General features: G+C 33.2%; 1 protein-coding gene across 1 annotated transcript in view; it reads left to right on the forward strand.

Moving 5' to 3' along the window:
- The window catches only part of ABCD3 (ATP binding cassette subfamily D member 3), an 83,082-nt gene that overhangs the window by 51,567 nt on the left and 6,550 nt on the right, over positions 1 to 24,965 (forward strand). The window contains exons 7-21 of the mRNA XM_074262742.1: positions 400 to 523; positions 2,825 to 2,881; positions 4,318 to 4,460; positions 6,526 to 6,595; positions 9,409 to 9,478; positions 9,581 to 9,678; positions 9,767 to 9,858; positions 12,317 to 12,408; positions 12,488 to 12,560; positions 12,695 to 12,758; positions 14,118 to 14,195; positions 14,293 to 14,358; positions 14,453 to 14,542; positions 16,458 to 16,577; positions 22,594 to 22,698. Coding sequence (XP_074118843.1) covers positions 400 to 523; positions 2,825 to 2,881; positions 4,318 to 4,460; positions 6,526 to 6,595; positions 9,409 to 9,478; positions 9,581 to 9,678; positions 9,767 to 9,858; positions 12,317 to 12,408; positions 12,488 to 12,560; positions 12,695 to 12,758; positions 14,118 to 14,195; positions 14,293 to 14,358; positions 14,453 to 14,542; positions 16,458 to 16,577; positions 22,594 to 22,698 — 1,342 coding nt within the window. The remainder of the gene's footprint in view (positions 1 to 399; positions 524 to 2,824; positions 2,882 to 4,317; positions 4,461 to 6,525; positions 6,596 to 9,408; positions 9,479 to 9,580; positions 9,679 to 9,766; positions 9,859 to 12,316; positions 12,409 to 12,487; positions 12,561 to 12,694; positions 12,759 to 14,117; positions 14,196 to 14,292; positions 14,359 to 14,452; positions 14,543 to 16,457; positions 16,578 to 22,593; positions 22,699 to 24,965) is intronic.

The raw sequence follows: 24,965 nt of genomic DNA on the forward strand, positions 1-24,965 counted from the left end.
GTGATAACCTATTTTTCTCCTTTTCTTTTTTTAAACTACCATGCAATTAAATTGAGCAGTTATGTCTATTTCATACCAACTGAGATTTAGCTTTATTATATTTTTCAAGAAAAAAATTTCTCAGAAGCAGCATTATGTAGAATACTACATTGCATTGGCATTGTACCAAGAGTCAAGAGGGCATCCATTTTGCTCCTATCCAGCAGTATGACCTTGGTCAAGTTAATTTACCTTTCTTGGCCTCAGTTTTCCTTATCTACAAAATTATTAGATTGGATTAGATAAACTCAAGGCCTTCTCAAGTTCTAGCATTTTGTTTTTCTTTGGTAATATTCAAGTTTGAGAAAATAAAGTTTTCCACTTTTTTGTTTTTGCTAAGTATTTGTCATCTTCTTTCAGAGCTTTCACATATTATAAAATGGGAAATCTGGACAACAGAATAGCAAATCCAGACCAACTACTTACACAAGATGTGGAAAAATTTTGTAATAGTGTAGTTGATCTCTACTCAAACCTTAGTAAGGTAAGTTTCTGAAATAAATTTTAAACTTTGTAATTTCTTTTGTTAAGCTATATAGTTTTAATGAGAATTTGTTCTATAGCAGCAAAGTGGTATTTAATATTTTCGTGTATCATTTGTATGAGGAATTTTAAATTAAATTTGAACAATTGTTTAGTCCTTTCATTTTGATTTTTAAAAATAGCATTTTCATAGAAGGTTGTTTGTGGGTTTTTTTTTTCTTTTTTGGTAAAGATATCTAAGGTTATTTTTACTTCTTACAGATTTTTACCCCCAGCTTGATTCATGAAGTTCTTGAAATTATATGCTATCCATAAAATAATAAATATTAGCTATGTTTACTTCTGTTTGCCTACTTTTTTGTCCTGTAGCTACACCAAATTTAGGACTTGATTGTCTCAGTTTCAATAACACAGTAGTTTCTTTGAGCAGATTTCTCTTTAGTCTAATTTTTCTATCTTTCACTTAACGGTAAAAATTATATTTGTCAAAGCATAAATGACCAATTCTCACTCATCTTTCAGTCCTAGTCTATTACCTCTCTGAATAAATTGAAACTGGTTTGTCATTATCTATGCTCTACTTTTATCTCTAAATCTCTCTTTATAACATATTTTCCTTGTTAGGACCACATCTCTTTGCCAAAATCTGCTCAGAATTTGGCCTCCTCCAAAACATTTTCTAGCTGACTTCAAACTTTAGTGTTATAAATACTCTAATAATTCATCCTTCCTTCCTTTGATCGCATGTATTCTTCTGTAGTTCATGTATGTATGTAATACATATTGTTGCCAGACTTCATATGTTCTTGTTCTTTAAACATTTGTCACCACTTGGATTATTTCTGGGAAGAACTTTTAGTAGACTAATATAGTCACATAACTTTTTTTTTTTAATATATGGGAAAGCAGAATAAATTTCTCTCCTGTGATATCCCTTCAAATACTTAAAGTTGCCTATCATGTCCTTATGTAATTTCTTCTCAAATTAAGCATCTATAAGTTTTTGTTGTAATTTTCAAAATCATATCACATGATTTTGAGACATTTTTCCATCCCAGTTTCTTATTGCTGTATACCATCCAGCTGATTTACATCCTTTTCCAATTTGTCTGATTAAGCTATACTGCAGTATGCTTCATTCTTTCTGAATATTGTACCTCTCTTTATTTCAGGTTTGCCATTAGGTTTTTTTTTGTGTGTTTTTTTTTTGAGGGGGGGGTTGACATTTTACTTTTGACTTGTATTGAGCTTGTAATCCACCAAAATTATGAAACCTTTTTTAGATGAATTGATATCTTAAGATCCCTCTTTCATATTGTACTTGTGAAATTGATTTTTTGAGCCCAAGTGTAATATTATTTATCCTTATTAAATTTCATCATTTTAGATTCCTTCCACTGCCTATTTTATTAAGATATGTTTGAATCCCACTTCTGTCATTTAATACACATTAGCTATTCCTACCAATTTTGTACCAATTGCTGATTTAATAGGTATACCATCTATGCCTTTATGCAAATCATTGATAAAAATATTCAACAGCTTAAGAGACATGCATAAGTCACTAGGGCACTATGAAATACTGCTTTTCATGTTGACTATATGTCTATTTGATCATTTATCCAGTTCTGAATACCCCCAACTATCGTTTTGTCTAGTTCACATCTCCTTATGAGAGACTTTGTCAAATACTACCAGCTACTAGTGTAGATAAACTATATATAATTCCTTGATCTAACAATCTAGTAACTGTCAGAAAAAGAGAGAAGTCCAGTCTGGCATGACCTTTTCTTGTTTAGGCCATGCTAGCTCTTCGGTTATTATTTTTATGGATATTAGCTTTTTAAATTTTAATAATGCAATCTAGATCTGAGCATTATGTTCTAGAATTCTTTCCAGTAAAATTGAAGCATATAACTTGTTTCAGAGTGGCAAGAATCAGAACTCAAACTCAAGAATACAGCATTAAGCTAAATCTGTTTCCACCATGCTACTTTTATGTCTTATCAAACTGTCAAATAATAAATAAAAATATCTTAATAAATGTACTTTTCCCTCTCTCCTGTTTGTGGATATTAACCTTTTTTTTCAAATCTTTACTATATCTTGTTTTATCTTCTCTTATTACATTGTTCTTTTCATAGGACAGGCTCTATACATTTCACCAAAATAATTTTATATATATTAGATTGCTGTATATGTTGAAAGTTTCACATTGAATGCTAAATAAAGGTAAATATTTAATAATTCAGCTACTGATACAGATAATGAATTCTAATGATATATATTTTTTATCTTATAGCCATTTTTAGATATAGTTTTGTATATCTTCAAGTTAACAAGTGCAATTGGAGCTCAGGTAAGTTTAAGTTGTAACCTAACATATCACTTATTTTATTTTATTATAGATTCCTTAGTACTCTAATAAATGAAGGTACATATCAGAGAACCTAGATTGTATCCAGGAATTATAATATGATAGGGCTAAAATCCTAATAGTAATCATGTGGTCCTGTAGTTATAAAAATTCTCCGATTTCAACTTTTAGTACCACAAGGTGGTAAGTCAAATATAAGATTAAATTTTACAAGTTTATAGAAACCTTGAATACTTATGAATAAGAGAAGCTATCTTTTCAGAGTAGTTTCTGAATATAGATTTTTGGGATGACTTATGGGATTTCAAATGCAGAATGTTTAATATTACATGTTGAATATTTCCAAATGTTTTTCAATCTTTCAAAACATTAGAAACATTTAGTCTGACCTCATTGGTCTTGTACTGTACAGTAGAATACTTTTTTGAACATTGAAGAATTCATCATTTAAAGGTTAGCTTTAATTAGCTCTGTGTTTAATGGTATAGAGTTACCAAAAAACCCCAGTAAACTAAAAGATTTTATAAAATTTTACTGCTTTGTGTGTTTGTCAGCCAAGGAAATACTGGGAATGAAATCTTGAATCTTATTTAGCCTTTGCTTTTTGTTTCTAACTTCTTGCTTTCCCTGGAAATGATATTTAATTTCTTTCAACTTGAGAACTTTTTGTAGCCATTTAAAATTTTTAATGTTATTTTATATTTTTGCATTATCTATATTTCCCATAATGTCTCTCTCTGAGAACCATTCCTAATAATAAAAAAAATTTAAAAAGAAAGAAAAAAAAGTTGAGCACAAATAACCAATATATTGAAATAATCTGAAGTTATATATATTTTTCCACCTATGTGATTTTTACCATTGTGCAAAGAAGTGAGGGGGAGATATCTTCTATGGGATCATTGTTTATTATAATTTCCCAGTTTTTTGTTTCAATTAGTTTATTGTAACATTATTGTAGGCACCGTGTTCTACTATTTTCTTGGTTCTACTTATTTCATTTTGCATTCAATCATAGGTCTTTCTGTACTTCTTGTTTTCTTTATATTCATTGTTTTTTGCAGTACAGTAATCTACTTTTTTCCAGTAACACAATTTGGTTAGTCAGTCCCCAATTAATGGGCATCTGAAAAATTGTTACTAAAGACTATGCATGCATAAAAACTATGAGTTTTGCGTGTATTTATATGATTTTAATTTGAATTTGCAAAGCATAAACATGGATAATTCAAGATTTTAGTTTTCAATAAAAATTAACCATTATTCTTTTATTATTTTCTCTTTTCTATCTAAATCACATAACCATTTTTATTTAATGTTTTTGTAGGTGCTAATTTCAGATTTGTGTAGTAGTTTTCTTCTAGTTAAAATAACACAATTTTTTTTTTAGTATTTACATTTTCTCCTGACAATTACAGGGACCAGCTAGTATGATGGCCTATTTGGTTGTCTCAGGCTTTTTCCTGACCCGCCTCAGGAGACCCATTGGTAAGATGACAATGACTGAACAGAAATATGAAGGAGAATATAGATATGTCAATTCTCGGCTCATCACCAACAGGTAAATAGAATTTAGTGAAAGAGAAGTTTAGGAATGCATCTTTGCAAATGTTATTGGGAAAGAACAAAATTAAAGATGACAGATTAATTGCTTATTGAGAACAAAAACAAATGAAATTTTAGAGAACCTTTTTAAAGAATCCAGTACTATTTAATATATAGTGCCCCTGATGATGACTTCCATATCTTTTCATAGTTAAAATTGATTTTCATTTAAGTCATAGCAAATTACTAAGTACTATTATTAAATACTTGCTATTTGCCAGCAACTATACTATAACATAAACACGGGGTATAAATACAGATGGAAAGAAAAGCAGTCCTGTCCCTTAGTGCACTTGAGTTATTATGATGGAAGATAGGGAGCTGGAAAGAATTTGGGGGATTTAGAGGAATAGATACCTAAATAGGGGCCTGGTGACAAAGGCCAAAGAATCACAAGTGGACACAGGAGAGAAATGGAGAACTGGCCTAATGTATTCTTCAGGATTGACTTTCAGAAGTGAACTAACTAATGGGAGGGAGGGATCTTCCAAGGTGGGAAGGCAGCAAAGGCATAGTGGCAAGAAGATTGGTGAATTGAATTCTCATATCATTTTGGGGGGGGGCAAACTTGGTCTTTATAATTTTGAAGTATTCAGTTTCAACTTTTTTTTATGTTCTTTTTCCATTCTTAAGATTATATATAAACTTAGTAATAGCATAATAGAGATAGTATTCTAAGGATATGAAGCTAACAAATTATAATTGTCTTAACTCTTCAAGGAAAATGTTTAATGCTTTTTCCTTAGTCTTATCCATGACTTATTTTTTATTTTCAGAATAAAATTTTTCATAACTTAAATAATTTATTTTCATCTCCCCTCCAGCTTATTTTGACCCTAAATGAAGCACGAGGAAACTACATGAGCATATCAATCTACTACAAGTTTTGACAATTTTAATTAATTTTTGAGATTCTAAATCTCAGTATTGCTTTCCTTTTGTTTTTCATTATTAAAAAAAAATTTCCTTGAAAATAAAAGATTATTTTAATTCTTTTTTTTTTTTTTTTTTTGTAAAAGAGAAAGAGGTTGGGTAGGGAGGTTAATTACAAAGTGTTTGGTTGTTATATTAGCAGCTTGTCTAAATTTGAGGAACAAATACTTTTTGATTTAGGCATATGGAATAAGTATCATATAGATATTTACCTATGTACAGTTGGAGATACATTGGGAACTTAGACTACCTTGCATACTAGGGGAAAAAGAAAGGAGATAAGCATATTGTTTAAAATAAGCATATTGTTTAAACTAAGTTTTTTAATTAAACTTTTTAAATTTAAACTAATTTTTTAAAATTAGTTTTTTGTTCTGGCATGCATAAAATTAATTTTGGTTAGTGAAGACTCTGCTGGTAACAATGTTTTAACACAACTTTTAACTGTTTTAATATAGAAAACAATATATGTGGGTAAAATTTGAGGAAAATATTTATCTTGACATTATTTCATATGGTGCCTGCAATGAATGTCCAAGTAAATTCAGAAACAATGAACACTTTTCTTAGAAACTTAATTCAATGTTTAAGTAGCATAATTTTCTAATTTTAATTAGACTTTGATTAAAAAATTGTATTGCTACAATCAGCACTCCTTTTTGCAAAGTAAAAATTTGGTTTAATGATATGAAATGTTATTAATATCCATGATATTATGATAAAAGGGGAAAAATAGATTGAGATTCATTTCAGTGGTGATATTTCATTTGTAGCTATTTTGAAATAAATTTAAGCCAGCCACAATGAGTGGGAACCTGCTTTCATAAACCAGAAATTAAGACTTTTGCCCTAATATTGTACAGATTGTTGTTAGGTGAACTTCAGACCATAGTTATATAAAAATGTGTTATTTTTGTGAACTTATTAAAAAAAGGTAGGGTCATTTTTCTCAAAGGTTAATAATGAATCAAGCTATGATAGTCACATACTGTATCGATCTTTCTTAGAAGAGGTACATTTGAATTCATTCATGTTATGCTTTCTCTCAGATTTAAAATATATATTAATGTTCCTTTTTTCTTTAATAGTGAAGAAATTGCCTTTTACAATGGAAATAAAAAAGAAAAGCAAACAATTCATTCAGTCTTCCGTAAACTGGTAAGGAAAAAAACAACTATAATTAATTTATTAAAGAAAAATTTTATTACAGAATTTAGATATGTTCTGATATACATTGATGGTACAGTAGATCTGCAGTCAGCAGTGTGGCTAGCCCTTCCAACAATAGAGATTGCAAGCCATCTATATCCTACCATATTCTATATATTGTCCATATCCTCCCATAAATTATCTGTGGTTAGTAATTGGAAAGCCCCCCAAAATATTTGGAGTCTTCCTCTTAAGTGTCTTGACATTGTGTGAATACAGGTGGAATCCCATCACCCATCAATTATCCCTTATTCTCTGTACATGATTGGTGTTCCTTTTGCAGGCATACATTTTTATGATGATATATTTTATGCAATTTTTCTCACAGAATCCTTCTTTGATAATATATTTATAACTTAACTTAGCCTATTCTCTACTTTTCCTTTTCTCTATTGGTGATCTTCAACTTCAGTACAAGAGATTGTGACATTCCTTAACTCAAAATCACACAGCAACATAGAATCTTGTTAAAACTATGGGCCATTGTTTCAAGGAGACAGTTTGGAATAATTGAAAATATGCTTTTAATCTCTAGGGCATCCTAGTCTACTCATCCTAGTCTACTCTCTGGTTCATTATCCAATTACTTTATCCAAAATGTAGGCATTCACACAGATGTATGTATGTATGTATGTATAGTAATAATTTCAGGCATTAAACTGGTGAATATCAAAACAACATGACAACTAATTTTTTTAATAGAGAAGAAATAACAAGTTATAAATCTTGAGTCAGTAATCTTTGTTTAATCAGATCATGAATATAATAGAATCATAGATTTTCAGGAATGGAAGAAATCTTAGAAACTATCTCACCTAACAAATTCCTTAAGACAATTCTCAGCAATGTATTAACCAGCATTCTGGTTTTGCCTATGAGGCATCATCTATAGATTTCAGACTAGAAGACTCTTTAAATGTTACTTGGTATGAATATTCTCCCGGACATTCTCCCTTTTATTAACGGGGACCTGGCACCTAACTTAATGAGGTTAAGTAAACTGCCAAAGAGCCAGAATTTCAAGGCAAGTGTTCTGACTCCAAACAAATACATTTTCTCACTGAACTGTACTCCCAAGGAATCTTTGTGGCTTTCCATTCTTCCAATGTGATCAGCCCAGTATGAAAAGGGAGGAAGATGAGCACAAGGGGAAGGAGGAGGAGTAGATAATTGGAAAGTAGGTTGGCTTGGTGGGGAAGTTACCTTCCTATGTCCCTTCATTTTTGGAATGAAGTAAGGTAGAGCACCAGCTTCTTTGGAGGAGTTTGTCAATGATTCTCTTGTAATTCTGGATAGAGGATGAATTAGATCCAGTTGTGACTGCTGTGTTTTGTTATTTTGGAAGCTGAATGTTTTATGGTACCAAAAATAGGTGGGTGACTGAGTCCTATCAGCTTGATATACAAGGTGTATCAAAAGCTAAGGTGCACTAAAATATTTGGGATACCTTAGACTTAGATGCTTAGAAGATGTGATCTCAGTCTTGGAAATTAAGGCGATCCAAGGTGACTATGATCTTACTTGGGTTTATTGAGATCTTTTGTATTTACTTCTTCATTTCCAATAGATCACCATATCCTTCTTATGCAGACAGCCATCCCTTTGTTACAAAGGAAAAAAAATAGGCACTTGAACAAAATAAAACAGTTTAGTCTCACAATACAGTGTTCCCCAGGTTGTCCTTCCAGCTGGACAAAGAGAACATGAAGATGCATTTTTAAAAATCTTTATTTTGGGGCAAACTTTGGTCATTATAACAACTTTCAGAGTTTTTTGGTCATTTCTGTTTACAATGCTGTAATTGTGGATGTTATTTTCTTATTTCTTATTATATTATTTTGCATCAGTTTATATCTTTTCCTGCTTCTCTGCTTGCTTCACAATCATCATTTCCTATCTTCATATGTCAGATTTTAGATATTCCTCAATTAATCACCATCTACTATTATAAGAAGCACTGCTGTAAATATTTTGGTCTATATAGAGTTTTTTTCTCTATTACTTCCTTGTAATACATGCCTCAGAGTGGTGTTTTGGGGGCAAAGGTTCCAGTATAAGATAGAGATCATTAGATTTGGAGTTAGAACTTGGGTTCAGTTTCTATCCTTGTCCCTACTTTTGTGATCTTGGGCAAATATCTTAAACTCTTTGGGCATAAAGATTTGATGGCTTTTAAATTTTTTTCTAGAACTAAATTTGTGTTCCTTAAATCTATCGCATGGGTGCTTTCGTTTCTTTCTCAGCATAATTTCAAATTGTTTTCCAGAATGGTTGAATCAATTCATAGATTCCACCAATAGGATATTAATATATCTTATAGATTGTAGACTTCTTACAATCCTAATAACATTGATTATTCCCATCTTTTATTATCTTTGCTATTTTCCTGAGTGTGAAGTAAACATTCTGATTGTTTTGATTTGTATTTCTTATTAGTAGTGATTTAGAACAATTTCTAACAATAATAGAACAAATTCTAATAATAATAAGTTCATCTTACTCATCTTTTAAGAATTGTTTGATCATTTTCTTTGAGTAATCCTCAAGGAAATGACTTTTGATTTTAAATACTTATATATATCTTGAGTATCAGGCCCTTGTCAGATAATTGATGCATGTTTCTCCCCATTTTTTAGCTTCTCTTTTGCTTGAATTGATCTCATTTATATCTGTTTATTCATGTGTTTTAAATCTCATGTCATTTTTTTAAAAACATGGGAAATGTTAATAATCATTGTTTGTTTCACTTTTATCTTGGCCAGGTGGAACACTTACATAATTTCATCTTATTTCGATTCTCCATGGGATTCGTTGATAGCATTATTGCCAAATGTAAGTATTTGTAAGAAAAAAATTTTTGATAGAATGAGATTTATAAAATAAGACATAAAGTATTTATTTTTTAACATTTTAAGTATAAATATTATGTTACAGATCTGGCCACTGTGGTTGGTTACTTGGTTGTTAGTCGTCCTTTTCTGGATTTATCACATCCTCGACATCTTAAGAGTTCCCATTCAGAACTTTTGGAGGTAAATACTTTGTGAAGTAAGCCAACATATGTTATATCCTATCTAATTAAACAATGAAGGTGAAAATAAACTTTTGTTTCTGCTTAAGGATTACTACCAAAGTGGAAGAATGCTTCTGAGAATGTCTCAAGCTCTGGGCAGAATAGTCTTGGCTGGTCGTGAAATGACCAGATTAGCTGGGTAAGGACTTCGTAATGGACAATACCAGAATTTTTTTTTACCTGTATGTTGTTATTGATAACATTTAGATAATTTATTCAGCAAATATTTGTTGATTGCCAGCGTACTGAGGGATTGGAAAATGTGTATATAAGCCAAGAAACTGAGTCTAATGGAGTGTATAACACATTTTTAGAAATAAGTAGATGAGTGATTGGATAAATGCTTTATCAATTATTAAAACACATTGATATGGAAATTAAAAGGGGAAAGTGATGACTTCCAGCTCAGGGAATCAAGGAAGACTACAAGTAAGAATAAGGTTTGAGCTTCAGTCTGCTGGATGCTTGGGATCTCTAAATGTGAAGATGGGGAGGGTTGGGCACTAAATGAAGAGGCTGCAGCTCCAGAAATGACTCAGAAGCAGAATAAGGCAAATCTTCCATATGCATAGTGAAATATTTAAATATTGATTATCCAAAGACAGATTTTCCTTTATCAATTTCTCTTGCTAATCTATTTTTACCATTGTATTGGTAGTGAATGTTGCTAAGTTATAACAATTTTTCTCTTTCCTTGCAAGAAAAATAGCCATAGTCATTCAATCAATAAGTGTTAATTAGGTACCTATTCCATGCCAGGTACAGTGTTAAGTGCTGGGAATGCAAGAAAAGTTAAAAATATTTCTGCCTTCAAGTAGCTTAGTTTAGTGGGAGAGGCAAGAAAAAGCTCATCTGTGTTGTAGGGAAAGAGGGAGTGTTCTAATTTCAGCCTTGCCATTTTCCAGTTTGATTCCCTTGGGAAGGGTAATTGCCCTTCCTAATCCTATGAGTCCTCATCAGTAAAATACAATTGATAATATCTAACCTCCCTATCTTAGAAAACTATTGTATCAAAAAGTAATATAGGAAATTGAAAACTAAAAAGCAAATTATACAAATATGCAAATTTATTGCAGAGTAGGGAATATTCATTGCCACAACTTCCTTTCATGAACACATTTTTCAACCTTTTGTGTCCTTATTTGTCATTTCTAATACTGTACTGAATGTTCTCTCACAAAGGTCAGAAGTGTCCTAATTATAAAATCTGATGTTCTACCAAATACTGTTTAATCAACTTGTGGACTTAAGTTGCAAACAAGATAATATTTGTAGAACACTTAGCAAGGCTCTTAATAAATTCTTGTCCTCTACTGCCCTGCCTCCTCCCTACTCCCCCGAAGGCAGAAACTTAAGCTTTGTCTAAACTTTAGATTTCTAACATGGCCTGGCATAGTAGTAAGCACATACTTTCTTCTAGGCCCTGCTAAGCAATGGGAATACAAATACAAGCAAAAAGAAAAAAATCCCTGCCCATGAGCAGCTTTCCTTCTGAAGGAGGAGACAGCATATAAAATGAAGCTGAAAGGGGCAGGGAGGAAAGTACCTTATATGATGAAGTCTGGAGCAGTGTGGCCTGGTGGGGAAATAAGGACATGGCTAACTTGGGTACCTCCTTAAAACGGAGGTTCTTGGAGGAGACAGAGGGTGGACCTAGAGGGGACTGAAAGAATAGATTTCTGGAAACTCATGGAGAAGTCCAGAGAAAGGCAGTGGGGGTCAGACATGAAAAGATGCCGTTCTCTCTATATGATCACTTAATCATTATTGTATTAATTAATAGTTACATTTGTAAAATTTTATCTTTATAACATTTCACTCTGTTAACTACAATCAGGCTGTGTAGTCTAGTGGAAAGAGGTCAGATTGTATAGTCAGGGGACCTATAGTTAAAATCTAACACTATCACTTGGGCCATTTTGTTCATACACAGCTGTTTGGTCAATCCTCCAGTATTTATTATATGCTTACCATGCACCAGGAACAGTATTAAGCACTGGGGATACAAAGAAAGATAAAAAACAAGTCACAGAACTTACAGTCTGATGGGGAGGCCACGTGCTAATAGCTGTGCAAGAACAGTATGTATATATGCAAGGTAAATTGAGAGATGCTAATGACTGGGAAAGTCTTTTTATTTTTGGTTAAAGGAAACCAATGAATCCAGGAGGTAGGGATGAAGAAGAATTGAAGCAACCACTATTTAGGACTGTGGCCCTCCCTGGCCAGTAGTTTCTGGTATTGAGAAAGGGTAAAGCCTCAGGAGCCTAAACACCAATTTTGGTGGCAAGGCACGTGGAGAGAAAATGAAGTGAATTATAGGATTATAACTATAGAGGTTAAAGAAACTTCACAGACCATATTAGAAATGAGTAAACTGAAGCTCAGTTGGTTAAACAGTTTGTCACAGGTCACATAGGTAGTAAAACCTCAGATCCTCTGTCTCCAAAATCATGACTTTTTCATATAAACATACTTACTGACTTAATACTTTTAGTTTTTAATTTTTTCTTCAATTCATAATCAGATTATTTTTGTGAAGCTGTCCAAATTTTATGGAACTATACAAATCTAAAAATGTGGTGTTGTTTCTTAAGTTTCACAGCTCGGATTACAGAATTAATGCAAGTACTAAAGGACTTGAATAATGGCAAATATGAACGCACAATGGTGACTCAACATGAGAAAGGTAAATAAAAATTTAGTTCATTTGTATAATTTCATGTTCTTAAAGATCCATTACTAACCTTTGATATTTATCATTTAAGATGCTGAAGGAGCTCAAGTCATTCCCTTGATCCCTGGTGGAGGAGAAATCATCAATTTAGATAATGTTATTAAGTATGTACAAAAAACTAAGCATCATAGAGCTTAATTGAAACTTTTACATAACTAACTTTATAATGGTCTCCTTTTTAATGAACATTAATGTATTTTATACAAAATTTTCCTTTATGTGTAAATTTTCTTTTTAGGTTTGATCATGTTCCTTTAGCAACACCAAATGGAGACATCTTAATTCGTGATCTTAATTTTGAAGTAAGTTTTGTACTATTAAATAGAAAACTAGAAGATAAATATAAAATCTGTTATATTTTTCTATCTCTGACACATGATGAGATTCTGGGCAGGTTTTTGAGCTTACTGAAGTATCATTTGAAGTTTTGTTTTACTAAAATTCTATCAGGCAACTAGTTCTAACCTTTTTAAAAAAACAAACACCCACAACATTTTTTGTTACGACTCTCAAGACTGCATTATAAATAACAAATTATAAATAAAAAGTCATGATATCCCATATCAAGTTCATTTTAATGGTGAATTTTTTTTTCTATCAGCTAAATGGGAAAAATACACATTCTTTGTTTTGTTTATAAATTTAGTGTCTAAATTTACAAGATTATAATTGGCTAGTAAGGCAGGCTATTTTAAGGATTACTTTTTTGCATTATTTACAGGAGCATTTTTGTATTAAATGATAAAGTCTATATATCATTATTAGATAAATTTTGTAGAAACTGAGTTTAGAATCCTCTATGAAAGGTGTGTATTATATAGATAGAAAAACTATTTGGAGTCAGATAATCTGGACTCAAATTTCAACTCTGCTTCCTTGTAGAGTACCTAGATAATCTTAAACAATAAACTAATTTCTTTTTCTAAGCTACTTTACTTATCTCTAAAATGGGGTAATTGGAGAAGAAATGTGTAAATCTCCTTCCAGCTCTAAATTTTATTTCAGTTAGGGAAGTATTCAAAATTGTTGTTTGATCCTGATGAAAATAATATTTTACCTCAAGAATTTCAAGGAGGAAGTACATTACTCGTCTTGCCTGCTCAAATAAAAGTCTGATTACTCAGGAAGGGATTTAAATAGAAAAGTCTAGTTCCAAGAGCACAGCTCATGGAAGCCTTCCAGCGTATGGATCTACTGCAAGCTAGAAAAACTTAAAAGTTTGCAGTTGTTTACTGAGTACAAGGGTAATGGGAGCCTATACCAAAGTCTACCCAAGAATAGAGAGAAGTAAGGGAATGGGATCAAATTGCATTAACGTCATGAGGTTGTTTTGAGGAACAAATGAAGGAATATACATAAAATTAATTGTAAACCTTAGTACCTATGTGAATGTTATGTTATTATTAGAGAGATCACTAGCATTGGGCACACTTTTCAACATTCTCTTCTTTGTAAAGAAGGGAACAAGAGATAAAGAAAGAAAAGTAAATGAGGATAAGATAGAAGAAAGTCTGTGAATTAGGCATCATAACTGTGAATATGAAGGGGTAAACATAATCCTCTTTACTCATTAGTTGCTTAAAATTCAACAGTAAGGAAACATTAGCTGATGATTATGTTTTTGTGGTAATGTGCTGACATCCCTCTAATTTGTACTTTAGGTTCGATCTGGAGCAAATGTTTTGATTTGTGGTCCAAATGGATGTGGAAAAAGTTCACTTTTTCGTGTTCTTGGTGAAGTAAGTTCAGTTTAAGTTCAAAATGAAGAGTTTTGGCTTGGATTGCCAAACTGTTAAAAAAAAGAAGGTTGAATCTTTTTTCTCCTTCCTTTTTTAGCTGTGGCCTCTCTTTGGTGGGCGTCTAACTAAACCTGAAAGAGGAAAATTGTTTTATGTTCCCCAGGTAAGACCCTGTTAGGGTTATTTCAATCTGTTATTTGAAGGTCTTTAAAAAAGCAATAATTGTCTTATTTCTGTTGACCTTTGCCATAAATCAGAGACCTTATATGACTCTTGGAACACTTCGAGACCAGGTGATTTATCCAGATGGAAAAGAGGACCAGAAAAGGAAGGGGATTTCTGATCAGGTAAGAACGTGTTTATCCTGAGTGAGGATTGTTTCTTTCTGTATGCTTATAATATTTTCTCCTTGACCAGGGATTTTCAGAATTTGGCTTTACTATTCCTGGGAATGTGTATTTTGGAGGGTTCTTTTAGGAGGTGATTAGCATATTCTTTAAATTTCTATTTTATTTTCTGATTCTAGAATATCAGGACAGTTTTCCTTGATGATTTTTTGAAAGAATATATATATCTAGGCCCTTTTTTTTGATCATAGTTTTCAGGTAGATCAAGAATTTTAAAATTATTCCTCCTGGATCTGTTTTTCAGGTCCATTGTTTTTCCAACGAAATAGCTCACATTGTTTCTATTTTTTCATTCTTTTTGCTTTGCTTTATTGTATCTTGATTTCTCATAAAGTCATTAGCTTTCATTTGCTCAATTCTTATTTTTAAGGAATTATGTTCCTCATTGAGTTTTTGTACCTCCTATTCCATTTAATCAATTTTGCTTTTTCAGGCATTCTTCTCATTAGCTTTTTGCATTTCCTTTATACTACTCTACTCTCAATTCCCTTCCTAATTTTTCCTTTATCTCTCTTACTTGATTTTCAAAATTCCCTTTGAGCTCTTCCATGGTCTGAGATCAATTCTTACTTTTCTTGGAGGTTTTGGATTCCTCCTGAGTGTGTATTTTGAGCTTCTTTGACACCATAGTAACTTTCTATGGGCAGAATCTTTTTCTGTTTTCTATTCATTTTCTTAGCCTACTACTCGACTTTTAACTCTTGGTTCAAATAAGGCTCTGTTACCAGGGTAGGAGATGCATTGTCCCAAGCTTCAGGGCTTTTGTGTAGCTATTCTCAGAGATCTTCCAGGACAATCTGACCACAAGCCCTCCTTGCTGCCCTGGAACTGTGAGGAGTGTCCCTGCTTCACTGTAGCTGTACATTCTAATATGCTAAAGCAACAGAGGAGTCCTTTGGTAGTGCTAATAGAAAGACCTTTGAGTTAGGCCTTCTCACCACCACCTACGCCCTCTCTTAGTTTGCTGGTTTCCCAAGTGTCTCTCATCCTACTGACAATCTTTCCTGCTGATCTTCCCAAGTCATGTGTTTGGTCTCTGAGCTGAGAAGCCTGGAAGCCATCAGTAGTGCCATTAACTTAGAGGGCTTTGCTGGTGTCCAGGGTGGGCCTGGGGCCAGGGCTGTGCTGGCACAACCTTCACTGAGACTGCATGCTGGATGCCTATCCCGTTGACCTAAGTAGTCTGCAGCTGGGAAATAGTTCTACTTCATCTTTTTGTGTGTTCTGACACTCTGAAATTTGTTTAGCTCCATTATTTAAAGAAATTTGGAGCAGTTTGGGGGAGAGCTTGGTGAGTTCCTGCCTTTACTCTGCCATCTTCATAAGACTGTGTTTATATCCTAGTCTTATTTAAAAACATGATGTTGTTGATTCTTTGTCTCATTTGGTTATTGCTTCAGTAGTCCTGAGGTCAAATTACCTATCTCATGCATATTCAGTAGGGCAAAAATTTGAGTACTTGACAGTCTTTGCTTTATTTTTTTCATTCTTGACATTAAGTAGTTCATTCCAATTTGTCATCTCTGTCAGGGAGCAAGCTTTTTATTTTAAAAAGTGACCCTTTTTATACTTTAATATTCTAGCTTTAACTCTGAAATTGGTTATCTAGAAATGTTATTGCTCCTTGCTTTCTCATCCCCTTACTCTTCATTTAACTGTGCATTATATTGTTCCATTATTCTATAAGCTGCTTAACATATTTTTGATGTGACAGTAGATAAAATGGAAAGTATTTTTTAAAAATTAAAGATATCTTTGGCAATAGAAGAGTGCTCCTATTCCATCCTCTAAAAGGGGAAAGATGAAGTAGACCAATTGGATAGCAAGTATAATCTATAATGATTTTTTTTCAAAGGTGTTGAAAGGTTACTTAGATAATGTCCAGTTGGGACACATCTTGGAACGGGAAGGAGGCTGGGACAGTGTTCAGGACTGGATGGACGTACTCAGTGGTGGAGAAAAACAAAGAATGGCGGTATGTCTCTTTTCCAGAAAATATTGGATGAATGTTCTCTTAGCTGTTCTCTGAAAGTTACTGTTTGTACTGCAATAAGTAAAGGGCTGAAAACTCTGAAAAAGGTGTGCTTGAATCAGACAATGGAGTACTTAAGGTTAATTACCTATTCCACGATGACTCTATTAGCATATGCTTTGGATAAATGGCTCTTCTCACTGTTTGGTGCTTACTGAATGTTTGGTGTTAAGATAATTTTAGGCTAAGATTTGAGGGTGGGGTAAGAGAGGGGCCAGAGAGTGGCTAGAGAGTGGCTTTGCTGTTGGACAGGAGGTGAGAAGTTGGTGACTTTAATGGAGAATCCAGGCTTGGGGGAGTTTGCCTGCTTCTTTCACTTCTCCCCCTAAAGACCTAGGATTTTTACTTTTACTCTGGCTGATCCTGAGGCCTCCAGGGAGCTAACCGAGACTTCACAGCAATAAACATTTTTATGATCAAAAATATAATTTTGTTTTAATAATTATTTTAAAAGATTTTTATTAATAAAGTTAAGAATATAATATAACTGGTACCCATTGATGAATAATGTTTACATGTTTGAAATAGAGAATTCTAAAACATAGACAATAAGAGAAACAGTCTTGAGGCTAGTATCTTATAGGATCATGTTCTAAAAATATTGCTAGAGGAGGTTGGAGGTAGGCTAGATATACATAATTATGGTGTTATAATAGCCAGAATGAAAGTTAATCACAGTTTTTTTTTTTTTTCTGATTTCCTACACTCCTTGGATTTGATTGTTGTTCTTTTATTCTTTTCTTACTCTTACAAATTTCATTTTTTTTTCTGTGAGTCCTATTGTTGCTAGATCTAATATTAGTACTCTACATAAACATTTCCAAAGTTTATCCTAATTAGAGGTATTATTTCTTAGTGGACATAATATGGGCTTTGGAAAAAAAGGGAAACCAGTTCCAGTCTTCTCATTGACACAACTAGCTGTAGTGACTTAGTCTCTCAATGTTCCAGAGAATTCTCGGATAGAAGATAAAATTACATATCTTCATATTTGGAAAGAGTTTCCACACACCAGTGAAATCACAAGTCTAAACAAATCTTAACCTTCCCTATTCCCCTCTTCCCCCCCAGTCCAGTATAGAAGAGTTTGAATTTTTGACACATATAATCACAATTAAAAGAATATGATACACGGGGCAGCCATGTGGCACAGTGGATAGAGCACCATCCCTGATGTCAGGAGGACCTGAGTTCAAATCTGGTCTCAGACACTTAATACTTCTTAACTGTGTAACCTTGGGCAAGTCACTTAACCCCCATTGCCTCAGAGGAAAAACAGAAAGAATCTGATACAATCTGTGCAGAATTTAGTGGATTCTTTTATTTATTTATTTTAATATCTAAAGTTCCAGTATAGAAATGATAAGTCAAAGAAGCTTGCCTTTTGCCAAATGTGAATTTATTACAATGAATAGTTTGGTGAATCTGTTAAGAGGCAGAAAGATTTTATATCAGTGTTGAATACTACATATGTATCAAACTCCAAAAAATGCTTCTAAGCAAAGGCGGGGGAAGGACAGGGGGGGAGAGGGAGGGAGAGAAGGAAAAAAAAGAGAGGGAGGGGAAGGAGAGAATGAATGTAAATGTATGTATGCATGTAACAGGGCCTGTTGGTGGATTGATTGTGCCAAAAAACACTCAGGTACAGGCAACTTAGGTTTTAGATGGCAAACTGAAGGAAAAAAGAATCAATATTCATAAAGCATTTTCTGTACTAAGAGGGAGGAACTATAATTTTCTCCATTTTACAGATGAAGAAACTGAAGTAGGCAGATTAAGTGACTTGCCCAGGGTCATACAGCTATGTAAGTGTCTGAGGACAGATTTTTAACTCACATGTGATTATTAGGTTTAAGAAAAAAGAAGTCTGTTAATTTTGTTTTAAAGGTAACTTCATCATATAAAAGCAAATTAAAAATGAATGGTGTGGATAGAGTGCTAAGCAAGGTGTCAGGCCCACTCAGCTCCCTGAGTTCAAAAATGTCCTCAGACACTTATTAGCTGTGTGACCCTAGGGCAAGTCACTTACTCCTGTTGGCTCACTTTCCTCATCTGTAAAATGAACTGGGGAAGGAAATGGCAAACCACTTTAGATCTCTGCCAGGAAAATCCCAAGTAGGGTCTTGAAGTGCAGTCACAACTGAATAATAACAATATGAATAATGTTAAAGAAAATGAAATGCAGAAAATCCAAGATGTGAAAGTTGTAATTTAAATAGAAAATGAGAACCAACTATGTCTAGATAACATAGGGTAAACTGAGAATATATTTTATTTGGGGAGTGGTGAAGTATTTTTTTTCCTTTAGGTTCTTAAAAGTTGAAAGAAGTCAGTTTGAGACTAGGAAGACTCAGTCTTCCAGAACAACCACAAAAGATGTTTCTGTGACATCTTTTGAAATGTCTAAAAGGCAGATGTCACATGACCAACAAGATGGAGAGCTAGACATTTTCCTCTGGTACCCACTAGCTCTCAAAAAACTTAGAAAAAGAATTATATTCCAGTGATCAAATGATTACCCTGAATCCACAAGTCAGGAAAAAATCTGAGTGCTACACAAGTGACAGCCTAATGGTGGAGAACCTTAATCTCTGTCATTTATTCAGTTCCCTTCTTTTCCCCTCCTTTTGGCCTCTGTTGCTTAGTCAGAGAGCAGAAACCAACTGATATGCTTCTGTTTTGAGATATATTCAGGTATTTCTCTTCTGCAGCAATATCTGCTAGCACACTGCCCTTAATCTGTGTCCTTGCCCTGACATTGTTGCAAAAAGCAGCAGACCTCAACTCTGCCTGGCTAATTCTGGGGAGAGGAAAGAACTAAGAAAATGGGATAGATAACTGTGATTTTTCTTGGCGTGGCAACTAGGTTAAGGAACTCTATGTTAGGAAACTATCTAGTCCACGCTTCTCCAACCCTGAAAAAAAGTGGCAGACCCTCAGCTAGAGAACTAAGAAATAGAAGGAACTTTTAACAGTGGGCTATTGTATGGAGCTGTAGTAGACTTGAGGGAAAAGAGACTGCCATTGAAGCCAAGCCTTGCTTCCCACAAATTGCTTAGAATTGGAACCGAGGCCAGTGGAAAGGAAATTCTTTATAGTGGAAGGAGGCTGAGACAAGTTTTAAGGTTCATCCCATGGATAAATCTACTGTCAAAGAAGAGAGTCAGAAAGCATGCAACAGGAAATATAAGAGGGGAAAAACACACTAAAAATATTCACTAAAGAAAGAAACACAAAAGACTGGATTCCCTAGAGTAAGTCGAACTAGAAAAGGAAGGCTTAGAATGGTGCAGGAGACACTTCAAAACCTTGAGAGAAGTTAAGAGGAAACAAATGGCAGAATTTTACATTCTACAGACCAGCAATCATTAGAGGAGTAGAAATCCACAACAGAGTCCCTCCAAAAAAAAAGCAAAAGGGAGAACAACAGATTGGAGATAGAAATACAGACATATACTATAGTAAAAGAAATTCACAGTGAGCTATGTTTATGTCAGGTTCAAGCTTGAGGGAAGTAGTATCAACCGTTCCTTAAAGATTTATTAAGTGCATACTATGCCAGACTATGTTAGAAATTAGGACCAGTTCTCAACTAGGTCACAGTCCAATGGAAGACACAGCATGGAAACAGCTCTGTACAGACAGATACATATGTAGGACAAATGAGGTATATGAAACAGACAAATCATTAGCATTAAAGAGAACTGGGAGAGACTTCTTGAAAAGGATTGGATTTTAGGCAAAACTTAAAGGAATCAGGGAAGCAAGGATGGAGATGAAGGTGCTTAGCATTTCAGGAATGGGGGATAGCCAGTAAAAATACAGTTAGGAAACAGAGCGTGACTTGTATAAATAATGGCAAAAAGGACAGTTTTACTGGGTATCAGCTCTAGAAAGATGATAGTAAAATGCTTAAAAACAAAATTTTAAATTAAACCTTAAAGCATTATAAATGTGAGCTATTATAACAAAGTTTTCTTTATATGTAGCCAATATATGCCTACCTCTAACTTCAATGCATTGCCTCCAGTTTTGTGCTTAGCAGCAGTGAGCATCCCTCTTCTCCATGAGAAGTCTTTAATGCAAAGCCAGCAATTATTCTTCCCATTTACAACCTCAGTCTCTAAACCTTTATATAGAATGTTAGAAGGGAACTTGGAGACCATCTAACCCAACCCATACTAGAAGCAAAGTGCTCCCTACAGCAAGGGCAACAAGGTTTTCAAACTTTTTGTGCAGATCTTCCAATGAGGGCAAGCCATGTTTTCCCAAGGCAACCTATTCTGCTTTGGGAAAGCTCTAATTTTTAAGATATATTTTCTTAGATCAAAGCTAAAAATATCTCTGCAAAGACTTTCTTCCACAAATTGAAGTAGTGGTGGCTGATTTTACATAGAATTTAGGGTTCATATAGTGTTTTATATACATGATCCCATTTAAATTTCATAATAAGACTTTGAAATATACATATGTCAGGTAGTATGATCCCCATTTCACAGATGAGGAAACGAAGGAGTATTTTTAAAAACATTCAAAACAGATTAAAGAAATGCGCTATAATGTTGTAATCATTATTTGAATAAGCAGACTATCTTTGTGATAAATATGCTGTCATCATAAATTTTAAATTAAGCCCAAATTGAGATTTTAATTGATTTGCAGAGATATTCTGTAGGTAAATGTTTGAAAAAACTGTGCATTTGTCCCTTTACAAAGGGCTCCTCAAATGCTATGGGTAAGTAATAAAATATTACTTTAAAAATATTCATGTTCAATGACTCTTTCCAACAATGAGATGATTGATGCCAGTTCCAATGATTTTGTGATGAAGAGAGTCATCTATATCCAGAGAGAAGACTGTGGGAACTGAATGTGGATCACACTGTAATATTGTCACTCTTTTTGATGTTGTTTGCTTACACTTTGTTTTTGTACTCATTTTCTTTCCTTTTTGAGCTAATTATTCTTGTGCAACAAGAGATTTGTATAAATATGTTTACACATCAATTCTGATGTACGTGGCTCTCTTCAGCAATGAGATGAACCAAATCAGTTCCAATAGAACAGTAATGAATTGAACCAGCAACACCCAGGGAAAGAACTCTGGGAGATGACTATGAACCACTACATAGAATTCCCAATGCCTCTATTTTTGTCCACCTGCATTTTTTGATTTCCTTCACAGGCTAATTGTACACTCTTTCAAAGTATGATTCTTTTTGCACAGCAAAATAACTGTATGGACATGTATACATATATTGTATTTAACTTATACTTTAACATATTTAACATGTATTAGTTAACCTGCCATTGGGGGGGGGGGAAGTTGGAACAAAAGGTTTTGCAATTGTCAATGCTGAAAAATTACCCATTAATATATCTTGTAAATAAAAAGCTATAATAAAAAAATCCCCCAAAATATGTTTACATGTATTGGATTTAACATATATTTAATATGTATAACATATATTGCATTGCTTGCCATCTAGGGGAGGGGAAAATCTGAAGCACAAGACTGTGCAAGGGTCAGTGTTGAAAAATTATCTGTGCATATGTTTTGAAAATAAAAAGCTTTTAAAAAATGCATTCATGTTCAGTGCCAAAGCACCTATCTTTAATTCTTGGAAACAAATAACTTTTTTTCTTTTTGGTGAGGCAATTGGGGTTGTGACTTACCCAGTAAATGAAGTAAATATTAAGGGTCTGAGGCTGAATTTGAACTCAGGTCTTCCTGATTGCAGAACCAGTATTCTATCTACTGTTCCATCTAGCTGCTCCACTGTGCCATTTAGCTGTCCCATTAACATTTTTTTGGGGTACATCTTACAAATGTGTGTTACTGTTGTCTGTTTTAAAAAGTAATTACATTTAAATACCTTAAACTAAGTGTACTTTGTACTGTTGTAAGGTGTGACAATTTAGATTTTTTTTCTGATAATATTTTTGTTTTCTATTTCAGATGGCAAGATTATTTTATCATAAACCTCAGTTTGCCATTTTAGATGAATGTACTAGTGCTGTTAGTGTTGATGTAGAAGGCTACATTTACAGTCATTGCCGGAAGGTAAGATTTAGAGTTTGGGGGTGTTTTTTTTGTTTGTTTTTGTTTTTTGAGTTCCAAATTCTCTTCCTTCCCCTACCTCCCTCTCATCCCTTGAGGAGGCAAGGAATATGGTATTATACATGTAAAGTCATACACAACATTTCCATATTAATCATGTTGACAAGAACATTAGTTATTTTTTCCTTCAGTTTTTTTCTTCTTGTTCTTGCCATAGCTAGCGACTCTGTTAATTTTTTTTTTGAGGCAATCTTTTTAAATGACTTGTCTAGCGTCATATAACTAATAACTGTCTGAGGTCAGATTTGAACTCAAGTACTCCTGATTCCAAGTCTGGTATTCTATCCACTCTGCCACCTACCTTCCTTTATAGCTAGTATTTCTAATGCAATATTGAATAACAGTAGGTTATAATGTATATCTTTGCTTCACCCTAATCTTGGTAAGATTTCTTGCACTTGGTTTTAGATAGATACTCCTTATAATTTTAAGAAAAATTCTGTTGATTCCTATACTTTTTTTTTCTTTGGGTATTTTTTGTGAAAAGCTTCTGCATTTTTTCATGTAATCATATTATTTTTGTTGTTTTTGCTGTTACAGTAGTTAATTATGCTTATAGTTCTCCTAATACTGAACCAGCCTCTCCTGTCTAGAATTTTGTTTTAAAATTTTATATTAGTATTCATTAGAGAAAAGGACCTGTAGTTTGTTTTTTTTCTCTATTTTTGCTCTTCCTGGTTTAGATATCAAAACAGTAGTTGTCATAGAAAGAATTTAATAGGGCTCCTTCTTTACCTACTTTTTCAAGTAGTTTATTACTTTTTCAAGTAGTTTATTTACTATTGGAATAAATTTGGTAGAATTCACTTGTGAATTCACCTGGTATTTTTTTCTTAGGGAACTTGTTAACAGCTTGTTTCTTTTCCTAAGATTGAATTATTTAAGCATTCTATTTCTTCTTCTGTTATTCTGGGTTTGTTTGTAGTTTTGTAAATATTCATTCACTTAGGTTGTCAGTTTTATATTGCCATGTAATTGGGTAACAACTCTTAATGATTGCCTTAATTCATCTTCATTGCTGGTACATTTACCTTTTTCATTTTTGATAATGATAATTTCTTTTGTTTTGTTTTATCAAATTAACTAATGGTTTATTTGTTTTATTGTTTTTCCTCCCATGAAACTAGGTCCTAATTTTATTCATTAGTTCAATTATTTGATTTGATTTTTTACTTTTATTGATCTCTCCTTTGATTTTTCAAGATTTTCAATTTTGTATTTAATTTGGAATTTAAAATTTTTTTCTAGTTTTTTTTAGTTGCATGTCTTAATTCATTGATCTGCCCTTTCTCTCTTTTATTAATATACACATTTAGAGAGATAAATTTTTCCCAAGTACAAGTATGCTTTGTTCACATCTCACAGATTTTGTTATTGTTGTCTTAATGTTGTCATTTTCTTTGGTGAAATTTTTATTGTTTTTATGATTTATTCTTTGACCCATTCATTCTTTAGGATTAGATTATTTTCTTTTCAATTAAATTTTTATCTTTGTTTCCAATATTATTTTTATTGTATTATGACCTTAAAAGGGTGCAGTTAAATTTTCTTCTATTTTCTGTAAGTTTTTTTGCCCTAATGCATGGGTCATTTCTGTGAAGGTGTAATGTATATCAAGAAAAATGTAAGCTCCTTTCTCTCCTGAAGTCTGTCATATCTAATGTTTCTAAAATTCTTTTCATTGTGTGTGTGTTTGTGTGTGTGTGTGAGAAAGAGAGAGAGAGACACACACACACAGAGAGAGAGAGAGAGAGAGAGAGAGAGAGAGAGAGAGAGAGAGAGAGAGAGAGAGAGAGAGAGAGAGAGAGAGAGAGAGAGAGAGAGAGAGAGAGAGAGAGAGAGAGAGAGAGAGAGAGAGAGAGAGAGAGAGAGAGAGATTAGATTCCTCTTGCTTTGAGAGGAGAAAAGTTGCAGTCCCCCACTAGTATAGTTTACTGTTTATTTTCTCCTGTAGCTCATTAAGCTCTTGGTTAAAGAATTTGTATGCTATGCCTTTTGGTACATGTATATTTAGTATCGATATCACTTCTTTGTCTGTGGTGCCTTTAGCGGAATGGAATTCAGCTGAAACAATAGATCTGCTCCAACCCCTTTTTAAAACTATATGTGCCTCTCTATTTCTAGTGTATTTCTGGTAAACAACAAATTGCTGGAATTTGATTTCTGATTCATTTTATCTGCCTCTGTTTTGTGTATAAATTCATCTGATT

This window comes from Sminthopsis crassicaudata, chromosome 4, assembly GCF_048593235.1.
Source record: "Sminthopsis crassicaudata isolate SCR6 chromosome 4, ASM4859323v1, whole genome shotgun sequence".
NCBI lineage: Eukaryota > Metazoa > Chordata > Mammalia > Dasyuromorphia > Dasyuridae > Sminthopsis > Sminthopsis crassicaudata.